At 38.7% G+C, this 22,148-nt stretch overlaps 1 protein-coding gene across 7 annotated transcripts in view; it reads right to left on the bottom strand.

Annotated features, from left to right (window-relative positions):
- RANBP3L (RAN binding protein 3 like) overlaps window positions 1–22,148 on the bottom strand; it is a 59,738-nt gene that overhangs the window by 20,262 nt on the left and 17,328 nt on the right. For all 7 annotated transcript variants that reach the window (XM_060400497.1, XM_060400494.1, XM_060400495.1 and 4 more), the window contains 5 exons: window positions 12,776–12,834; window positions 12,030–12,069; window positions 11,452–11,529; window positions 5,246–5,317; window positions 4,360–4,499 (listed from right to left, as the gene is read on the bottom strand). In XM_060400497.1, the coding sequence (XP_060256480.1) occupies window positions 4,360–4,499; window positions 5,246–5,317; window positions 11,452–11,529; window positions 12,030–12,069; window positions 12,776–12,834 (389 nt within the window). The remainder of the gene's footprint in view (window positions 1–4,359; window positions 4,500–5,245; window positions 5,318–11,451; window positions 11,530–12,029; window positions 12,070–12,775; window positions 12,835–22,148) is intronic.

The raw sequence follows: 22,148 nt of genomic DNA, 5'->3' as shown, positions 1-22,148 counted from the left end.
CACACCCTCTCCAGCATTTATTGTTTGTAGATTTTTGGATAGCAGCCATTCTGACCGGCGTGAGATGGTACCTCATTGTGGTTTTGATTTGCATTTCTCTGATAATGAGTGATGTTGAGCATCTTTTCATGTGTTTGTTAGTCATCTGTATGTCTTCTTTGAAGAACTGTCTGTTTAGTTCTTTGGCCCATTTTTTTGATTGGGTCATTTATTTTTCTGGAATTGAGCTGTAGGAGCTGCTTGTATATTTTTTAGATTAATTCTTTGTCAGTTGCTTCATTTGTTATTATTTTCTCCCATTCTGAAGGCTGTCTTTTCACTTTGCTTATAGTTCCCTTCATTGTGCAAAAGCTTTTAATTTTAATTAGGTCCCATTTGTTTATTTTTGCTTTTATTTCCAATATTCTGGGAGGTGGGTCATAGAGGATCCTGCTGTGATTTATGTCAGAGAGTGTTTTGCCTGTTTTCCTCTAGGATTTTTATAGTTTCTGGCCTTATGTTTAGATCTTTAATCCATTTTGAGTTTATTTTTGTGTATGGTGTTAGAAAGTGTTCTAGTTTTATTCTTTTACAAGTGTTTGACCAGTTTTCCCAGCACCACTTGTTAAAGAGATTATCTTTTCTCCATTGTATATTCTTGCCTCCTTTGTCAAAGGTAAGGTGTTCATAGGTGAAATGATTTTTAAAATTCACAATGAGTCTCATGAAATCATAGCTTACAAATATAAAGAACTGGAAATATAAAAATGTTCGCAAATGCTGACCAGATTCAACTCCCTCACTTCACTGATGAAAAACAGAAGGTTGGGAGCTTTGTCTAAGAATGTAAACACAGTAGATAGTGGTAGAAGTAGAATTAGTACTGATCTCATTTTTTTCAATGACTTGACTAAATGATTGGTATTTTAACACTTCCAGGTTAAAATGAGAACACTGTTCTCATGTTCAGTCCAGGAAAACAAAACCAAACTTGATCAACCCTCAATAGTTTAGCTGGAAACAACTGACAGGTGGAATAACTCAAATTCCAATCTATCGATCTGGCATCCCCTTCCTCTTAAGTATCTGCTTCTGGAAGACACAGAACTATAGCAACAGAATATCCCCATACCCTTATCTGTATGATGTTAGTAAAATGAGTATCTCCTTGGAAAGGCCCACGAGGAGCGATTCAGTTGGAAAAGAAATTGGTTTCTGTTTCCAGGAACTTCCCAAGATCTCCCAGTTATACTGTGGAGAAAGTTCCTTGCTCCTGTTATCTGTGAAGATGGGCTGGAGTGGATCCATGGTGTGATCTAAACTGGCAAGGCCACACCAGCAAGTCTACCAGTTGGGGATACAAAAAAAATCCTTTTCCCTTTTAATGATTTCTGACTTCTGGCCCCTGACACCTCAGTTTGGTTCAGTTCAGTCGCTCAGTCGTGTCCGACTCTTTGCGACCCCATGAATCATAGCACACCAAGCCTCCCTGTCCATCACCAACTCCCGGAGTTCACTCAAGCTCACATCCATCGAGTCGGTGATGCCATCCAGCCATCTCATCCTCTGTCATCTCCTTCTCCTCCTACCCCCAATCCCTCCCAGCATCAGAGTCTTTTCCAATGAGTCAGCTCTTCACATGAGGTGGCCAAAGTACTGGAGTTTCAGCTTTAGCATCAGTTCTTCCAGTGAACACCCAGGACTGATCTCCTTTAGAATGGACTGGTTGGATCTCCTTGCAGTCCAAGGGACTCTCAAGAGTCTTCTCCAACACCACAGTTCAAAAGCATCAATTCTTTGGCGCTCAGCTTTCTTCACAGTCCAACTCTCACATCCATACATGACCATTGGAAAAACCATAGCCTTGACTAGATGGACCTTTGTTGGCAAAGTAATGTCTCTGCTTTTTAATATGCTATCTAGCCAACATAGTTCTGGAAGTTTTGGCTACAGCAATCAGAGCAGAAAAAGAAATAAAAGGAATCCAAATTGGAAAAGAAGAAGTAAAACTCTCACTGTTTGCAGATGACATGATCCTCTACATGGAAAACCCTAAAGACTCCACCAGAAAATTACTAGAGCTAATCAATGAATATAGTAAAGTTGCAGGATATAAAATCAACACACAGAAATCCCTTGCATTCCTACACACGAATAATGAGAAAGTAGAAAAAGAAATTAAGGAAACAATTCCATTCACCATTGCAACGAAAAGAATAAAATACTTAGGAATATATCTACCTAAAGAAATTAAAGACCTATATATAGAAAACTATAAAACACTGATGAAAGAAATCAAAGAGGACACTAATAGATGGAGAAATATACCATGTTCGTGGATTGGAAGAATCAATATAGTGAAAATGAGTATACTACCCAAAGCAATTTACAAATTCAATGCAATCCCTATCAAGCTACCAGGCACATTTTTCACAGATCTAGAACAAATAATTTCAAGATTTGTATGGAAATACAAAAAACCTCGAATAGCCAAAGCAATCTTGAGAAAGAAGAATGGAACTGGAGGAATCAACTTGCCTGACTTCAGGCTCTACTACAAAGCCACAGTCATCAAGACAGTATGGTACTGGCACAAAGACAGACATATAGATCAATGGAACAAAATAGAAAGCCCAGAGATAAATCCACACACATATGGACACCTTATCTTTGACAAAGGAGGCAAGAATATACAATGGAGTAAAGACAATCTCTTTAACAAGTGGTGCTGGGAAAACTGGTCAACCACTTGTAAAAGAATGAAACTAGATCACTTTCTAACACCACACACAAAAATAAACTCAAAATGGATTAAAGATCTAAATGTAAGATCAGAAACTATAAAACTCCTAGAGGAGAACATAGGCAAAACACTCTCAGACATAAATCACAGCAGGATCCTCTATGATCCACCTCCCAGAATTCTGGAAATAAAAGCAAAAATAAACAAATGGGATCTAATTAAAATTAAAAGCTTCTGCACAACAAAGGAAAATATAAGCAAGGTGAAAAGACAGCCTTCTGAATGGGAGAAAATAATAGCAAATGAAGCAACTGACAAACAACTAATCTCAAAAATATACAAGCAACTTCTGCAGCTCAACTCCAGAAAAATAAACGACCCAATCAAAAAATGGGCCAAAGAACTAAATAGACATTTCTCCAAAGAAGACATACGGATGGCTAACAAACACATGAAAAGATGCTCAACATCACTCATTATTAGAGAAATGCAAATCAAAACCACAATGAGGTACCACTTCACACCAGTCAGAATGGCTGCGATCCAAAAATCTGCAAGCAATAAATGCTGGAGAGGGTGTGGAGAAAAGGGAACCCTCCTACACTGTTGGTGGGAATGCAAACTAGTACAGCCACTATGGAGAATAGTGTGGAGATTCCTTAAAAAATTGCAAATAGAACTACCTTATGACCCAGCCATCCCACTTCTGGGCATACACACCGAGGAAACCAGAATTGAAAGAGACACATGTACCCCAATGTTCATCGCAGCACTGTTTATAATAGCCAGGACATGGAAACAACCTAGATGTCCATCAGCAGATGAATGGATAAGAAAGCTGTGGTACATATACACAATGGAGTATTACTCAGCCGTTAAAAAGAATTCATTTGAATCAGTTCTGATGAGATGGATGAAACTGGAGCCGATTATACAGAGTGAAGTAAGCCAGAAAGAAAAACACCAATACAGTATACTAACACATATATATGGAATTTAGGAAGATGGCAATGACGACCCTGTATGCAAGACAGGGAAAGAGACACAGATGTGTATAACGGACTTTTGGACTCAGAGGGAGAGGGAGAGGGTGGGGTGATTTGGGAGAATGACATTCTAACATGTATACTATCATGTGAATTGAATCGCCAGTCTATGTCTGACGCAGGATGTAGCATGCTTGGGGCTGGTGCATGGGGATGACCCAGAAAGATGTTATGGGGAGGGAGGTGGGAGGGGGGTTCATGTTTAGGAATGCATGTAAGAATTAAAGATTAAAAAAAAAATGCTATCTAGCTAGGTCTAGGTCTAGGTCTAGCCTGACACCTCACTGCCCCCCTATTCTCATGTGGGGTCAGTGCACCAGATCAAGACCCCAAGGGTCCCCACCACACAGAACTCAGCTTTACAGCTTAGGAGAGACCGCAGGACTTGCTCCTGGGAACAACCCTCCAATTTAGGAGGACAAGTTTAGTACAGTCACTGAGGGCTCTTTGCTATCTTGTCCAGCTTTTTTTCCAGCCTGGTAGCTGCTTCAGCATGAGGTAGCCCCAAATTCTGGATGTGGGGACCCACAACAATCTATCAAAAGAAGGATGGGAAATTGAGATCAGTCCTACCATAGGAGGTTTTTTTACCTTACTTTTGTTCTTTTCTTTAACCTTACAGGATTCCAACACATTGTGTCCAAATGATTTTCTCACTTTTATACACCCTTGAGCTTGAGGTGGCTGCAAAATAGCAGGTCTTAGAACAAGCTCAGAATGTTTCACGGGACCTTAAAAGAACAGAATTAAAGGGTCAATATATCTTTAGTGAAATAACTTTCCTCTCAATTTCTTACTAATTTAATGCTTACTTTCTAAAGTCATGATTAAATGAAGGGTTAATGTCAACTGCCACGGCTGCTGCTAAGTTGCTTCAGTTGTGTCCGACTCTTGCAACCCCACAGACAGCAGACCACCGGGCTCCTCTGTCCCTGGGATTCTCCAGGCAAGAATACTGGAGTGGGTTGCCATTTCCTTCTCCAATGCATGTACACATGCTAAGTCACTTCAGTCGTGTCCGACTCTGTGTGACCCTATGGACAGCAGCCCACCAGGCTCCTCTGTCCATGGGATTCTCCAGGCAAGAATACCGGAGTGGGTTGCCATTTCCTTCTCCATAATGTCAACTAATCAAAGTCAAAATAGCCGGTGAGTTGCTTAGTAATATCTTCCTGCCCAGCTTTTACCCAATAGACCTGCGTTCAATCCCTGGGTTGGGAAGATCCCCTGGAGAAGGGAAAGGCTACCCACTCCAGTATTCTGGCCTGGAGAATTCCATGGACCACAGTCCATAGGGTGGCAAAGAGTCAGACACGACAGAGCAACTTTTATGTTCACTTTCAATTTGATCATGGGACTTTGCTTACTAAATATACTCCTTCATGTTCTGTCACTCAACCCTACCACCATGCACGCACATACATGGATGGTAAAACATAAAATTTCTTTGTTTCACGTAACAAAGGAAGCTACAAACCTTGTTCCGCACTGTTCAGATCAGCATTCCTTTGCACAGAGTTTGATGTCATAAAAACATTGTTTTTCTTCACTGTAAAGAATATTTAGAAAATTTTAAACCTATGAACGAACACGTCAGTTTCTACTGTTTTCACAGTATTGTACTGAACTCACCAGTAGATGTCGCTGTTGGCACTAATCATGCAAGCGCTGATTCTACTAAAAAGTGTAAAAGCAAAATGAGTTTTGCTAGTCTTTTTACTCTCAGAAAATAAGTTAAAATTAAATCACTAATGAAATAGACAGTTTTATTCAGAATCATGAAATCTAGTATCGGGAGAAATTCTACAGATAATAAAATCTGAATTGATAGTGAACCATCTATGTGCATTAATATATATTTCTTATAGAATGTTACAAAACTGTTAATAAATTCTGTCCCTTCCCCATTCTTTAATGATACCTGAAGAGAGAAGTAAAGATGACCATTATGCTAGGTTATCAAGGTGAACTGATGGGTTAAGACTGTGGTCTTGGCTGCAATAGAATTATAGGCATACCAAAGAGATGTTGCTGATTGTGTTCCAGACCACTGTGATAAAGTGACTGCCACAGTAAATTTAGTCACACACTGACTTCATTGGTTTCCCAGTGCATATAAAAGTTACATTTACACTATACCATAGTCTATTAAGTGTGCAATAGCAATATATGTAATTTAATTTAAATACTTAATTGCTATGAAAAACAATACACCTACATTTAAAAATGCTTTATCACTGAAAAATGCTAAACGTCATCTGAGCCTGCAGCAAGTCATAATGTTTCTGCTGGTGGAGAGTCTTGCTTCCATGTCAATGGCTGCTGATTGATCTGGGTGGTGATTGCTGAAAGCTGGGGTGGCTGTGACAGCTTCTTAAAATAACAATGAAGTTTTCATCATCAATTGACTTTTCCTTTCATGAATGATTTCACTGTAGCATGCAGTGTTGGTTGATAACATTTTACCCACAGAACTTCTTTCAAAATTAGAGTCAATCCTCTCAAGCCCTCCTGCTTTATGAATATTATGTTTATGTAACATTCTAAAGCCCTTGTCATTTCAACAGGCTTTACAGCACCTCCACCAGGAGTAGATTCTGTCTCAGGTAACAACTTTCTTTACTCATCCGTAAGAAGCAAATCCTCATCTGTCAGGTTTCATCCTGAGATAGCAGCAATTCAGTCACATATTCAGGCTCTGCTTCTAATTCTAGTTCTCTTTCTATTTCCACATCTGCAGTTACTTCTTCCACTAAAGTCCTGAACACCTCAAAGTCATCTGTAAGGACTGTAATCAACTTCTTTTAAATTCCTGTTAATGTTAATATTTTGACCTCTTTCCGTGAATTGTAAATGTTCTTAGTGGTGTTGAGAATGGTTAATCCTTTCTAGGTTTTCAAGTGCCTTTGTCCAGGTCAAAGCTTTGTAGCTCCAGTACTTTGGCCACCTCATGGGAAGAGTTGACTCATTGGAAAAGACTCTGATGCTGGGAGGGATTGGAGGCAGGAGGAGAAGGGGACGACAGAGGATGAGATGGCTGGATGGTATCATGGACTCGATGGACGTGAGTCTGAGTGAACTCCGGGAGATGGTGATGGACAGGGAGGCCTGGCGTGCTGCGATTCATGGGGTCGCAAAGAGTCAGACACGACTGAGCGACTGAACTGAACTGAACTGAACTTGTCCAGGTCCATCAGAGGAATCACTCTCTATGGCAGCTAAAAGCTTACAAAATGTACTTACTAAATAATTAGACTTGAAAGTCAAAATGAATCCTTGATCCATGGGCTGCAGAATAAATGTGTTCTGTCTCTGTCTATGCTCAGTAGATCAGACATGTCCACTCTTAGGGACCCCATGGACTATAGCTTGCCAGGTTTCTCTGTCCGTGGGATTTCCCAGGCAAGAATACTGGGGTGGGTTGCCATTTCCTCCTCCAGGGGATCTTCCCAATCCAGGGACTAAACCTGCATCTCCTATGTCTCTTGTATTGGCAGGTAGATTCTTTACTGACCACTGAGCTACCTGAGAAAGTCAAATGTTGTGTTAGCAGGCATGAAAACAACATTAATCTCACTGTACATCTCCATCAGAACTCTTGGGTGACCAGATGCATTGTCAATGAACAGTAATATTTTGAAAGGAATCTTTTTCTGAGCAGTGGGTTGCAACGGTGGGCTTAAAGTACTCATCAAATCATGTTGTAAACAGATGTGCTAACATCCATGCTTTGTAGTTCCATTTATAGAGTACACAGTGTAGATTTATCATAATTCTTAGTGGCCCTAAATTTTCAGAATGGTAAATAAGCACTGGCTTCTATTCAGTCTCCAGCCGCATTAGTCCCTAACAGGAGAGTCAGTGTATCCTTTGAAACTTTGAAGTCAGGCACTGACTTCTCTCTAGCTATGAAAGTGCTAGATGGCACCTTCTTCCAGTATAAGGTCGTTCCATCTACGTTGAAAATTTGTGGTTTGGCTTAGCCACCTTCTTTAGTGATCTTAGCTAGATCACCTGGATAACTTGCCGCAGCTTCTACATCAGCACTTGCTGCTTCACCTTGTGCTATGATGTCATAGAGGCAGCTTCTTCCCTTAAACTGCATGAACCAGCTGCTGCTAGCTCCAGACTTTTCTTCTGCAGCTTCATCACCTCTCTCAGCCTACATGGAACTGAAAAGAGTCAAGGCCTTGCTCTGGATTAGGCTTTGGCTTGAGGAAATATTGTGGCTGGTTTGATCTTCTATCCAGACCACTAGATCTTCCTTCATATCAGCAATAAGCCTGTTTCACCTTCTTATCATTCATGTGTTCAGTGGAGTAGCATTTTCAATTTCCTTCGGGGAGCTTTCCTTGGCATTTACATGTTTGCTAACCATTTGGTGCAGGAGCCCTAGCTTTTGACCTATCTTGGCTTTAGACATTCTTTCCTCACTAAACTTAATCATTTCTAACTTTTGATTTAAAGTGCTGCTGCTGCTGCTAAGTCACTTCAGTCGTGTCCGACTCTGTGACCCCATAGACGGCAGCCCACCATGCTCCCCTGTCCCTGGGATTCTCCCAGCAAGAACACTGGAGTGGGTTGCCATTTCCTTCTCCAATGCATGAAAGTGAAAAGTGAAAGTGAAGTCGCTCAGTCATGTCCGACCCTCAGCGACCCCATGGACCGCAGCCTTCCAGGCTCCTCCATCCATGGGATTCTCCAGGCAAGAGTACTGGAGTGAGAGACGTGCAACTCTTTCTTTCACTTGAATACTTAGAGGCCACTGTAAGGCTATTGATTGGCCTAATTTCAATATTGTTTTATCTCATAGAATAGGGAGGCCTGAAGACAGTGAGAGAGATGGGGGAAGGGGCTAGCTGGTAGAGCAGTCAGAACACACACATTTATTAAATTTACCATCTTACATGAGAGTAGTTTAAAGTGCCCCACCCCCCCGCCAAATTACTGTTACAATAGTAACATCTAAGATCACTAATCACAGATCACCATAAAAAGTATAATAATACTGAAAATTTTGAAGTATTGCAAGAATTACCAAAATATGACAGAGACACAAGGTGAGCAAATGCTTTTAGAAAACGAAGCCTATAGACTTGCTTGAGGTGTGATTGCTACAAACTTTCAATTTGTAAACAATGTAATATCTGTGAAGCTCAATAAAACGAGGTACACCTGTACTACAAATCTCAAAGAGATCACCTCTTGATGGCAAATTGCAAAGAGAGCAACCTTTGAGAATTGGATTAATGAAGATGAGAAAAGAATAAGAATTGCTTTTTTGACGTGTTATAACATTATATATGTTGGAGTGCAATTGCTTCTCTAATTCAAAGTTCAGTTACATGGTTTTTATGATCTTTATTGCTTCCCAGATGGCTCAGTAGTAAAGAATCCGCCTACCAGTGCAGGAGATCCAGGAGACATGAGTTTAATCCCTGGGTCAGAAAGATCCCCTGGAGAACGAAATGGCAACCCATTCCAGCATTCTTCCCTGAAAAATCCCAATGAACAGAGGAGCCTGGGGGGCTACAGTCCATGGGGTCACAAAGAGTCGGACATAACTGAGCGACTGAGCGCACACACACACATGCATCATCTTTATAATTGAAAAATAACACTGAATGAAACATTTAATTGTACTATTTGTCTCCTTCCAACGCCACCAACATTCTGCACAACATAGAAGTTGATGGTGCTTGGTAATATTTTATTCCTTTTCATATGTGCGTCTGATCTTTAGAAAATGAATTGAAGCAATTATCTAGATAATTTAAAGTCATCTCTTTGCTTTATGCACAAATAACACCAAAACAAATCCTCTGGTATTAGAACCCCTATTCCTGTTAATGTCTATAACTTGTCAGGCAGGTATAGATGGGGCTTATTGAACTAGGACCTATCTCTTCTGTATCTGAAAGGTGTCTGACATTGATGCCCAGTCACACTTGGCATTGTTAATGAGAATATAAATTCATTAGTTTCATGCGATTCCTGGGTAGAATCCATTAAAAGAAAGTGAATAGTTTGTATTTTCTATTTCTTGTGGGTAAGCTTAACTTGGAAAAAGCAGTTTGTTGTTCAGTAAAAACAAAAATATGCAAGACTGCAAATCATATTTCTTTTGGAACTAATGACAAAGAGACTTTAATTTTTCATTTTATACCTTCAGGTGCTACTTGAATTTGTTACTAAGGGTGGTTTTTTTTTTAATGTAAAGTTTAAATAGGTTTTACAACAATGTGAAATATACTTAATGCTTCTGAACTGCAAACTTTCAAAAAAAGATTTAAAAAAATCATAATCTTGACATAGAACATGTTTCAATCATTTCAAATATTTTATTATGATAAAATAGTTTTACTTAGCAAAGCATTACAAATTTAAATAAAAATAAGTAATATTTTAATTAATGAAAAATTCAAAAGGAATGATATCCTAAACTTTAGAATATAAATTTAAAGCATAAAATTTAAAATGAGAATCTAAGCATCATTATATATTTGAGTACTACAAATATAGATGGACAATAATAAGAAAAATAAAGCAAGTTATTTTACAGAGCTGCATTATATAAAAGAAAGCGATCATAAACATGAAATCCTAAAGAACATTATCAAGTTTAAATTTTCTACCAAAAATAAAGAGATATACTGTGTGGGTTTGTGGGACTAGAATTCAGATGGTATTCATCCATGCATACTTTGCTAAGACCCCTATTTTATTTGCCATTAAAAAGTCAGTGTTTAACAGTAGCTGAAAAAGAAAGCCTATTATGAATGAGAATGGATCTTGAAAAGTCAGTGTCAGATATGAGGTTCTAAGAAGTTCTTTATTATCTGGCCCAGAAAGAGGGAAGGCTGGGAGGTCCGTGAAGGATGACAATGTTAGTCACTTCTGGGACAAGGATGATGCTAAAAACAGATTGCAAACTGAAGTCAATAGGGTTTTGTTTATCTTTTCATTTGGATTTTTGCTGTTTTGGAAAATTTTCTTTGTCACCAGTTTAGAAAAATCTTTGCATTTTTATTGATTAAAAATAGTGTGCCTCTGGTGAGAATGATATCAATTCAGTAAATATGTGCATGCTCATCATGTATGAGACCCTCTGTCAGGCATGAAGATGACCTCAAGGAGCTCTCAGTGGAGGAGACAGACATGCATGTAAACAGGTGCATGGCAAGAAGAGGATAAACAGAGTCACCAGAATGCTTGGAGTGTAGAAGAGAGGCAAACTACGTTACTGATTTATTCAAAACACAGCATAAGGGTCTTTCTAAAAGGCAGACATCTGTTTAAGGAGATGCTTACTTAGAAGGAAATAGCAGTTTGCCCTAATTGTAAAGCTAATTCTGTAGCTAGTTTCTGTAATGCAGAAACTTTGGGAACACAGCAAAACAGAAAGGGAGGGGGTGTTCAAATAACTTGTAATCCCATTTTATCTAAGATAACCATTGTTAACATTGTGGCTTCTGTCCTTTTGGTCTTTTTTCCAACATTGATAAGTTAAATTTTAAATAATAACTCACTGTATTCTATAGACTGCTGTTTTCACATAACAATATATTAGAGACACCATCCAATGGGTATATTTTTAAACATTACCTGTCTGAAAATTTCCTAGTAGTATCACACTCAGAGTACACATAGCACTGAACACTCAACAGCCCGGACTATACCTACCTTCTTGGTTCTGAGAATCTGTAGTATGCCAAGTAAAAGATGAAGCCCGGGCACGCTTTCTTGAAAACTCATTGCATTCTGTAAGAAATTCAATGTGAAGGGTAAAATTGATTGCAATAACAAATTAGTTTCAATCCATGATATGAGAGGAGAAATATAATTTTCTTTTCTCTAGATATATCATTGTTTGACAACATGTTAATTCCTGAAACTCAGTTTTAAATATTGGGGTTAATAGCTTGGTTGTTATAAACTAACTGGCATATCATCCTACTGTGAAACAGTTAGAAACAAGTGGCTTTGACAAAAAATTATATACAGATTCTGAAATTGTATAGAGAATGTTTTTGGAACGTTGGAGGACAAGCAGTGGAGAGTCATAGGCAATATGTTAGTATTGCTAACATAATATTCTCAGGGACCTATATGTCATCTTTCAAAACAAAGGCCAGTCTATCTGTGTGCTTAAAAACAAGAATGATTAGATTTTATATATTCTGTGCCACATGCCAAGTGTTTTTGCCTACTTGTTTCTTGATAAAAAGATTGCTTTTGAAATATAGGATACAAATCATTACCACGTTCTGCTGCTTCACATAGGATGTCTTCTGCAGGTCTCTGGAAGGAAACAAAGCTGCCAATGAGAGCTGAGTGTTTGCTATTTTCAAATCACATTTCCACCCTGTCACTTCATAAGAAAGTTCTCAAAAGCCAGGTCTTTTCACCCAGGCTAGGAAAAGCGGCTCACTAGGGGTTGGGTTTTTCTTTAGTTTTGGGAGTAGCAGGGTAAATTGTCTCCATAAGCAATAATAAGTAACAACAAAATACTAGTTAAGCTGAGGTTAGAATGCTACTAATACACTTATGTCTTTCAAAGCAAGTGCTTTTAGTATGAGGCTGAAAAAAGCAAATGGAGCCTTAAGATTTCTTTTGAATCATATGTTGCAGTTTAGAACTTATATCCATTTTAAGCTAGGTCAGTGGTCAGGACCCATCATGAGCCTTAACTCTTTCTAAGCTCTTTCAGTCCCTCCCCCTTCCCAGTCACTCCGAAAAAAAACAAACAAACAAACAAAAAAAAAAACAGATAATTTTGGTAAAAATTATGTTATCCATAGTTTCAGGATAAGGTCTCTGGCTTCCCATTTCAGCCAAATTGCAATCAGTAAATCCCTACTATGTAAATATTCTGAGTTACAACTCTTGCTATGTGAAAAATAATAAGTTTATGCAACAGTGATATAATTTAGTACAGCTAGCTTCTCAAAATACAGTCTTTTTTGTCAGAGTAAAAATCAAACAAAGAAAAGTAACTTGACCTTACCTTAAAAGTTTGTTCTCTCTTTTCAAAAACAAATATTGGTTGAGCAATGATAGATTTTTCTGTAAAAGAAAAAGAACATGCAAGAAATCAAACAACACACTGACATTTCTAACACCAACTAAAAATACTTGAAGATATTTTGGTTTTGTATTTTTCCCTGCCTTTGGGTAAACTCCAAACTGTTTTATATGAATGGTTTAATTGGCATATTTACAAATGATTTTAACAGCTAATTATGGAAAGAAATACTTGGGGAAAGTAATATGTTTCCACAAATAGAGAGATTACTCCATTAAAAGAATATCCTTTAAGTGTTTAAGGAAAACAAAATATAATTACCTGCATTTAGAAACTCATCATGACACAGTGACTAACACTTTTAAAATAAAAAATAAAATAAAAAATTATTTAAACTTTTTAAATAAAAAATTTCAAAGGATGAAAAATCACATCTGAAAATAGTACTTCTACTTGGGTTGGATCTCAAATATAAATGGTATAGATATACTTAAATGATCCAGAATTAATTCATATTTCCTCAACTAGAATAGATATATACTAAGTCATGTTTTCAATATTTAGACTAAGAATCAGTTTTAAATAGTGTTGTAAAGTAAGTAATTTGTCATCGCCCTTCCAACCTTATTGGTCTTTCATATTTTCCTATCTTAGGTAATGCTAGAAAGGAACTCATTCACTCTAGGGCATAAATGAGTGATGACAGCATTAAATATCAGTACTGTAAAATTCATAGGGAAGATTATATATTTGTAAAAAGCTTGGGCTCTGGAGTTAGGGAGGCATGTGTTCAAATATAAGTTCCACCTGTAATTGACAATACACTTTTGGAAACAATATGCCTGTACCTTTAGTTTTTTCCTCCCCCCACCCCTCCCGAAAAAGATTATAACAGTACTTACTTATGAGCTTATGTGAAAATCAAATGGATTTTTAGATATAATTACTTAGATTTTGACAAGACCCAAAAAAAGCCTGAAAGAGAGGATATTCAATATGTGGTGTGACATCAATCCTGATTCCAAACTCACAGCTGACAGGCTAACTTATGACTGGACTTTCTGGATAAGCCCAAATATGACCTCAGAACTTTTCTCATTTTAGACTTCCCGCAGCCATTACTGATGTGTTATCCTGGTATAGAAGCTGAGGTAATTTTCCATCACTGGCTGAATAAATAGAAGTCTAGCTGAAGAATTTTGAGGAACTACCAGATAATTATATCTTTTATATGCCAGAAAGGGACTCTCTAGTTACCCACAGTCCTATCCCATAATAGTGTGTCAAAACTCTGCCAGACCACCCACTGCTGGCTCCTGGGCCCCTGTGAACTTGGGCACCTTCTTTCAGTCCAGCGAGATAAGCTTCTCCTGTGCAGTCTGCCCTTGGAGCCAAGTGAACCACAGCAGAAAATGCTCAGCAACATACTGGCATTGCCATCTAGGTTAAACTGTGGCTCAACTCTTCCTTCTTTCTTAGAACAGGCTCCTTTTTCAGCCATTACATTGGGTTTAAGAAGTGAGATTTCTAATGACTTTGAAAGAAAATAGTTTTTGTGAATGTGTAGTGGAATACTTATAAACTGGAATACTAAGTGGGCCTCTTCTAAACTGGACTTAGGATAGTCATCCTTAGAGTAGTATCACTTGACCTAACTCTAAACAAATAATAAGTTGACTTTTCCTCTATCAAAAAGAAAAAAAAAAAAAGAACTAAAAACAGGCAGAAGTGATCTTCAGTGGCAGCATTAAGTAGGAAATTATACAGGGTTACTTGTAGTTTGGAGGGCATATGGTAAAGTAGGAAGGCAATTTTTATTCATCAGATCAACAAATATTTATTGATTATATATATATATATATATATACATATATATATACATATTTAAAACTAGATACACATTGTCTGGCTGAAGGGTTATTAGCCTCACTGTAGCCATCTACTCTCCCTGACACTGTCCAGCTCATTAGTTAGAAAGCAGGTTAGTTATCCGTTAGAAAGTTACCTGTTAGTTATCTACTAGTTAGAAAGGAGGTTAGTTATCTCCTCTCCCATCTAGATTCTCTTCCCCTCTCCCAAGGCAGGCCTTTGACTCCAAAGACAAAGTTAAAAGTAAACACTTATCAAGCTGTTAGGTTCACAGCAATTTTCTAACCTGATCCAATAGGAAAACTTGAAAATAAGATCATGGTCCTTAAAGTGGTATATTTTAAATTTTATCCTTTTTTCTTTCTAATATGTTCATTGATCACTTGTTCATTAATCCACTTATTCAACAAATATATGTTGAGGAGTGACTATATCCAAGACACTTTGCAAGGCAAGAGAGAGAGGACAATGGTATAAGATGAGGCTGAAGATGAAAATGGAGTTTCGAAAAGCCTTGCAATTTATGCCAAGGAGTTTTGTTTTTATTCCAAGAAAGACAGAAAGCCAATAAGAGATTTTAAGTGGGGGAGTGATTCACTCTGATATGTATTTTGTTTTTAAAGATCACTCTTCCTGCTGTGTGGAAAATGGCTCAGAGGGGGAAGGGAGTGAGGGAGAGGAAATAAGGAATCTAGGAGGCTAGTCTAAATTCTAGAGAACTGACAAGATTGCTCTTTATCTCTTTCTTATTCTCACATCCATGATTTTTTCAGGAAAATGGAATAATTAAAAGTTTAAAATACAGTCTTCTGTTAAAGAGAATGAAAATGAGATGGGGAAGAAAAATTTTAAAGACTTAAAAAAATTTGTTTTGCCTGTTTTAAGATTCAGGTAGCATTTAAAGAATGCCTATATTCATTGTTGTTTTCTAAAATGCTTCATTAAGAGAAGACATTCATTCATCCCACAAATGTTGTATTAAGTACTTGTAATGTAGAAGTGTGATGGTGTCCCAAAGTTGTCTCCAACCCTTTGCGATCCCATGAACTGTGTAGCCTGCCAGGCTCCTCTGTCCATGAATTCTCTAGGCAAGAATACTGGAGTGGGTAACCACTTCCTGCTCCAAGGAATCTTCCTGACTCAGGGATCGAACCCATATCTCCTGCTTGGCAGGCAGATTCTTTACCACTGAGCCCCCTGGGAAGCCTCTTATATACAGGAGGGGCACAAAAAATACCATCTATGTAACTCAGTCGATCTCAGTTCACTTGTATTTTTGCTCCACAATGGAGGAATACTGTGGCCAAGCACTTTTATCTGTCACCTTGTCTAAATTAATTCTTTAAATTTATTTATGGATTAAATGTGATTTCTGCCATGTTTCCAGATACTTTCAGATGAAGAAACTGATGCTCCGTTAAGCAACTTGCTCAAAGTTACACTAGTAGTAAGGGAGAAAAGCCTTTAAACCCAAAGTGCCCTCTTATAAGGCCATTTTCTTAGCTCTCACAGGTCATACTAACATACCTACCATTCTACCAGCACAATGTTATGTTCTCGGCGTATAATACATACCATCCAGTACCACACCAGGGAAAAATCAGTATAAAATCATAGCACTTACATTATTTTAACCTTGTCAGTGTTGATTGATCATGCATATGTATCTCTACTATGTCAGAAATCACAATGAAACCATAATAAAGGCTTGGGTAATTCTTTTGGTTGGGGAACCAGAGAGCAGGGAGGAGAGGTACCACAAAGACAAGGAAAACTGAAGGCTAATAATAGTGACAGAACTTTGGAAGCTATAAAGTAGAAGAATAAGTGATACCCTTAAGCCAGCTGTGGGGCTACTAAAGAGGCAAGCTGGCTGACTCCCTGTAGAGCCACCAAAAGTCCAAGGACAGGTATCACTGAGTATTTCTGGAAGCAGAAGTGAAGACTGGCTCAAAATAGGAAGTAGTTTTGTCTATTTGAGAACCAAGCAACTGTCCCCTTCTCACTCAAGCAGAAGACTTAGGGGTTCCTCCCTAGAAAAGATGAAACAGCAGACAAAGTTTAAGTGGAGGTTCTGTAATGAAATGATGGGCATTAGGTAAAAGTTTACATACTCTGTTTGTTAGTTTCCTGCTGTTGCTATAGCAAATTAGGACAAGGCTAGTTCTTTAAAACAATACAGATTTATAATCTTAAAGTTCTGGAGGCCCGAAGTCTACCCTGGGCCAGCAGGTCTGTGTTCCTCCTGGAGGTTCAGGAAAGACTCCACGTCCTTTCCTCTTCTAGCTCTAGAGGCCGCCTCATATCTTGACCTGTGGCCCCGCATCACTCCAACGTCTGCTTCTACTGGCGTATCTCTCTGCGACTCTGACAGTCGCCTCCTTCTTCGTCCTATGATGACCTTTGTGACGGCAGTGTGCCTGTGCAAATCATCTAAGATAATCCCCCCATCTCAGATCCTTAACATCTACTGGGTTTCCTTTGCCATATAAGGTACAGATTTATAGGTTCTGGGCATTAGGATATTGACATCTTTAGGGGGCTGTTATTCTGCCTATCATGCATACAAAATATTAAAGTTCTGAGCACGCTCTACTCAGCTCACAGAATGGTGGCAGCCAGGTTTACTTCCTTTAGGCAGAAAATTATAAGATTTTTCTCTGGAGAGTCTGACTAATCCCAAAGCAGAGGAACAAAAGATACTGACAAAGGGATTTATTGGTGAAAGATCAAACCAGATGATGAGTCCCCAGTTCAAGTGTACATAGCCGCCAATGAGCTTTTTAGTGAGTGGCCTTTTCTTAAATACAAGCAGGTAATCAACGGTCACCAGACACAAAAATTCAGTGACTGAGTGAGTGAACAGGAGGAAAGGAAATTGGAGGGAAAAGACTATACAGAGAGCTTAAGGTATATTTTATAAAATTATATGTATATAATTTATTTTCATATATAACATATATTTTAAAGTTATATGTATAATATGCATACAATTAATATCTTCACAAATATGAAATGTCCATGAAGGAAAATCAGAATACTACTTTTTTAGAAAAAGCAACACAGAGCAAGAGTAAGCTTTTAGAAATTTAGACTTTAAAATATGTATCAAAAGAATCAATAGTGACTTTAAAAATCAATAGATTTGGAGAATATAATTGTGTCAATAGCCCAGATAGCAGAGCAAAAGAGCAGAAATTAAAAATATGAGAATATATAAGAAAACTGAGATGATCAATCCAAGAACCATTTCAATACCTAAGAGAAGCTCTAGAGAAAGAGAATAGAGGAAAAAGATGGGATGAAATCATCAACAAATAAATCATTAAAATTCCCCCAAATCAAAAGACCTAAGTTTCCAGTTTGAAAGAGCCAACACAATACTTAGAACAATACATGAAGACAGAACAATACCTATGAAATCTTAGAACACTACGAAGAAAAGGTCCTATTGGCACAGAGAGGAGAGTAAAGTCACATACAAAGAGTCAGGTGTCAGAATGACTTTCAGAGTCACAACAACGATCCTGTAAAAAATTGGCATAGATGATTTTATTTACAAAGCAGAAGTAGAGACATAGATGTAGGAATGTGTATGGATACCAAGGGGAAAAAGCAAGAGGATGGGATGAACTGGTAGATTGGGATTGACATATAAACATTTGATAGTAGTAGTGTTAGTCGCTAGTCATGTCCGACTCTTTGTGACCCCATGGACTATAGCCCCCATGCTCCTCTGTCCATGGGATTCTCCAGGCAAGAATACTGGAGTGGGTTGCCGTTCTCTTCTCCGGAGAAACTCTTGATACTAAGTGTAAAATAGGTAACTAATGAGAACCTACTGTGCTGCACAGGGAACTCTACTCAATGCTCCGTGGTGACCTAAATGGGAAGACAATTAAAATAAGAGGGGATATATGTAGATGCATAGCTGATTCACTTTGCTGTACAGCAGAAACTAAAACAACATTGTAAAGCAACTATATTCCAATAAAAAATTTTAAAATGAGAAATCAAAGGAGCAATGCTTTTAACACTCTGAAAAGATTTCCAATCTAAAACTACGTGCTAATATAAAGTATTGATTAAGTCTAATGACATGATAAAAACATTTCCAGCTGTAAACTCTCAAAATATGTATCCCATATACACCCAGTCTCGGGATGCCTCTAAAGGAGGTGCTTTACCAAAAAGAGCTGGTAAACTAAGAAACCAAAAAACAGGAGCACCAACTCAAAAAGAGATGAAGGCAACCTCTAGGAAAATGGTGAGAAGATAGCCCAGAATGACCACAGTACACCAATGGCAGAGAAAAATCAGTCCACAATGGGGGAGGTCCCTGAAGAAATGCTAGAAAAGAAGTCTCCAAAACGATGGAACTAAAAGCAATTGAATATCTCAAGTAACTGAATATTTTGAAATGATATTTAGATCATTTGAAGAAAGTTTGGGGATTGACTGGCAACTAATACGTGGAGAACTAAGAAAACAAAACAAAACGATGACACAATGATTAAATCCAGAGGAAACAGAAAGTTAAGCAGTAAAAGAAAAGTGATCAAAATATATTACATGGTTACAGTGATGTGAGTACTGAGTATTGATGTAATCAAGCTTCTAATATAATGATTTTGGGAAGATGGGGGAATGAAAAATGTACACGTGTTGGTGGTAGTAGTTGAAGGGGTCAGAGAAATCTATGAAAGGAACCTCAATTTTTCCATAGTTTCAAACCACTAGCACCTAAACATAAATATAAAGAGGTATTAAAATTTTAAAAAGAGGTATTAAATATAGATGCATAAATATAAAGAGGTAGAACTAAATGCCTGGTACTTGGTTATAGGCCAGAATACTGGAGTGGGTAGCCTTTCCCTTCTCCAGGGGATCTTCCCAACCCAGGGATCAAACCCATGTCTCCTACATTGCGGGCAGATTCTTTACCAGCTGAGCCACAAGGGAAGCCCAAGAATACTAGAATGGCCTATGCCTTCTCCAGGGTATCTTCCCAACCCAGAAATTGAACTGGGGTCTCCTGCATTGCAGGCAGATTCTCTACCAACTGAGTTATCAGAAAAGCCCTGGTTATTTGGAGGTTAACACAAAAGATGGCTGTGAGTTGGATGCTGTTACTTCTGGGGACCCAGAAAAAAGGCAGAGAAAGGAGCAAGGAGGAGATTGCAATTTTTTTTTTCTAGAAAAGTCTTGTAGGACTATTTGGTTCCTTAAACCACATGAATATATATCTATATAACTTTGGAAAAGGAAAAACTAAATTTAAAAATAATTTTTTTCTACCATCGTGTCATGATTGAAGGATAATTCTCATGCTCCTGACCAATGATAGACTTCTTATTGAGTTATATTGCTTAACAAGCATCCAGTATCTTATTTCTTGGATCTAACTGTTCTTTGCATAGAAATATATGGAAATAAAGGTGTGAACAAGACAGATTCACTGGGTTCAGAGTGCAATTAAAAACCTCTGAACGACTAAAGATCTGCTCTTCATAAAGCTGTCTAATCTATTGAAAGGCCTTTTATGTTCTTGTCCTTCACCTTCATTCAAAACACTCCTTCACATCTCCAAACAAGAATGCAATCTTGTGCATGATGCCTAATGATGGAACTTTGTTCTTCAGGATTCTAAGGTAATGTATGGTCAGTGTTAACAGTAAATATACTCTCCTTTTCTCCCCGTTCTTATGTGTACCATCATTTCCCCCAAAATTTTGGGTGAGCTGTAAGGTCTTGTTCCTACCTTTTTTCCCCCAGTATATTTAATTAGCACTCAGTCTCTGACAAAAGGGCTTCCCTGGTGGCTCAGAGGTTAAAGCGTCTGCCTGCAATAGGGGGAGACCTGGCTTCGATCCCTGGGTCGAGAAGATCCCCTGGAGAAGGAAATGGCAACCCACTCCAGTATTCTTGCCTGGAGAATCCCATGGATGGAGTAGCCTGGTGGGTTACAGTCCATGGGGTTGCAAAGAGTCGGAGACAAGTGAGTGACTCTGACAAAGCTATTTCATGTAGAAAAGTAAGTGGAGGATTTTCAGTCATCTCGAAGGAGGAGGTTTGAAAGTATCCACTGAGCCAAAAGCAGATCTAGAAGAGAAGGAAGAGACAGACCTGAGTGCCTTTGGCTGAGAGTTCCAGTGGGCATGGGGGCAGGCAGCTCCAGGGGCCCCAGGTTTCTGCTATATAGCTTCTCCCACCTAGAATCTGGCAGACTGCTTCATCTTGCTTGGTAGTTTAGAATAGTTAAGGTGAAAATTCAGTTCTCCAGATTGGATAGAACCAGGCTAATGCAACTAGGGCCCAAAAGGTTGTGGAAACAATCTTGGCAGGAAAGACAGTGGCAACAATACCTCTGGGAGGACTGGGCATTGCCAAATGGGTCACCTCTAATTGCTACTAGGGGAATTATCCACTTGGACTGGGCCCCTGCATTTTCCTCTCCCTTTTTTCCTGGATCTTCCCATGTGTCTCTGCCACGTCCTCTTTTCTCATTTCTTCTCCTGTGCACAGTCTCACCCCAAGTTCCAGTACTATCCTTTATGTCACTGTCCTCTTCTCCTCTTTCACTCGTGTCTGGCTCTCTTGACTGCTCAAAGCATGGATTTTGGAGTTATGAAGTCAGATAATCCTAGAGATGTGCTTTAAAAAGAGGGACTTCCCTGGGGGTTCAGATGGTAAAAGTGTCTGCCTACAGTGCGGAAGACCAGGGTTTGATCCCTGGGTCAGGAAGCTCTGGAGAAGAAAATGGCAACCCACTCCAGTACTCTTGCCTTGAAAATCCCGTGGATGGAGGAGCCTGGTAGGCCATAGTCCATGGGGTCGCAAAGAGTCGGACACGACTGAACGACTTCACTTTCACAAGGCTTAGCTCTCTCATCTCTCTTGGTGTATATTTTCAAAGGGTTGTTATGAATGAAGAGTGAAGCAATGTGTGCATGTGTGACTACCTGGAACAGCTTCTTCAGAACTTTTTGGAGCAAGGCAGAATTTCTGTCCATCCATTTGCCATATACACACACATCTCTACACATATCTGCTTCCCTGGTGGCTAAGTCAGTACAGAATCTGCCTACAAAGCAGGAGACTTGGGTTAGATCCCTAGGTTGGGAGGATCCCTGGAAGAAGGAAATGGCAACCCACTCCAGTACTTTTGCCTGGGAAATCTCATGAACAGAAGAGCCTGGCGGACTACAGTCTGTGAAGTTGTAAGAGTTGGACATGACTGAGCAACTAAACCACCTACACATACCCAGGTATATACATCCATATGTATACATGCATGCCTAAACCTATGGCAGTATGTCAGAGCACAGATTGCACAGAAGACACTCAAAGTTAGCTTCCTGCCCTCCTCCCCTCCAGTCCTATGACACTGCCGTCACCTAGCTACCCTGTGAGCTCTGGGGAAATTTTCTCATTGTTCCTCAAAGTTCTTTCCTTTTCCTTTCACTTATTATCTTATTCTTATCCC

The sequence above is a fragment of the Ovis aries genome, chromosome 16 (assembly GCF_016772045.2).
Source record: "Ovis aries strain OAR_USU_Benz2616 breed Rambouillet chromosome 16, ARS-UI_Ramb_v3.0, whole genome shotgun sequence".
Classification (NCBI taxonomy): domain Eukaryota; kingdom Metazoa; phylum Chordata; class Mammalia; order Artiodactyla; family Bovidae; genus Ovis; species Ovis aries.
Note: the sequence above shows the minus strand (reverse complement) of the source record. Positions and strands in the feature narration are given on the sequence as shown.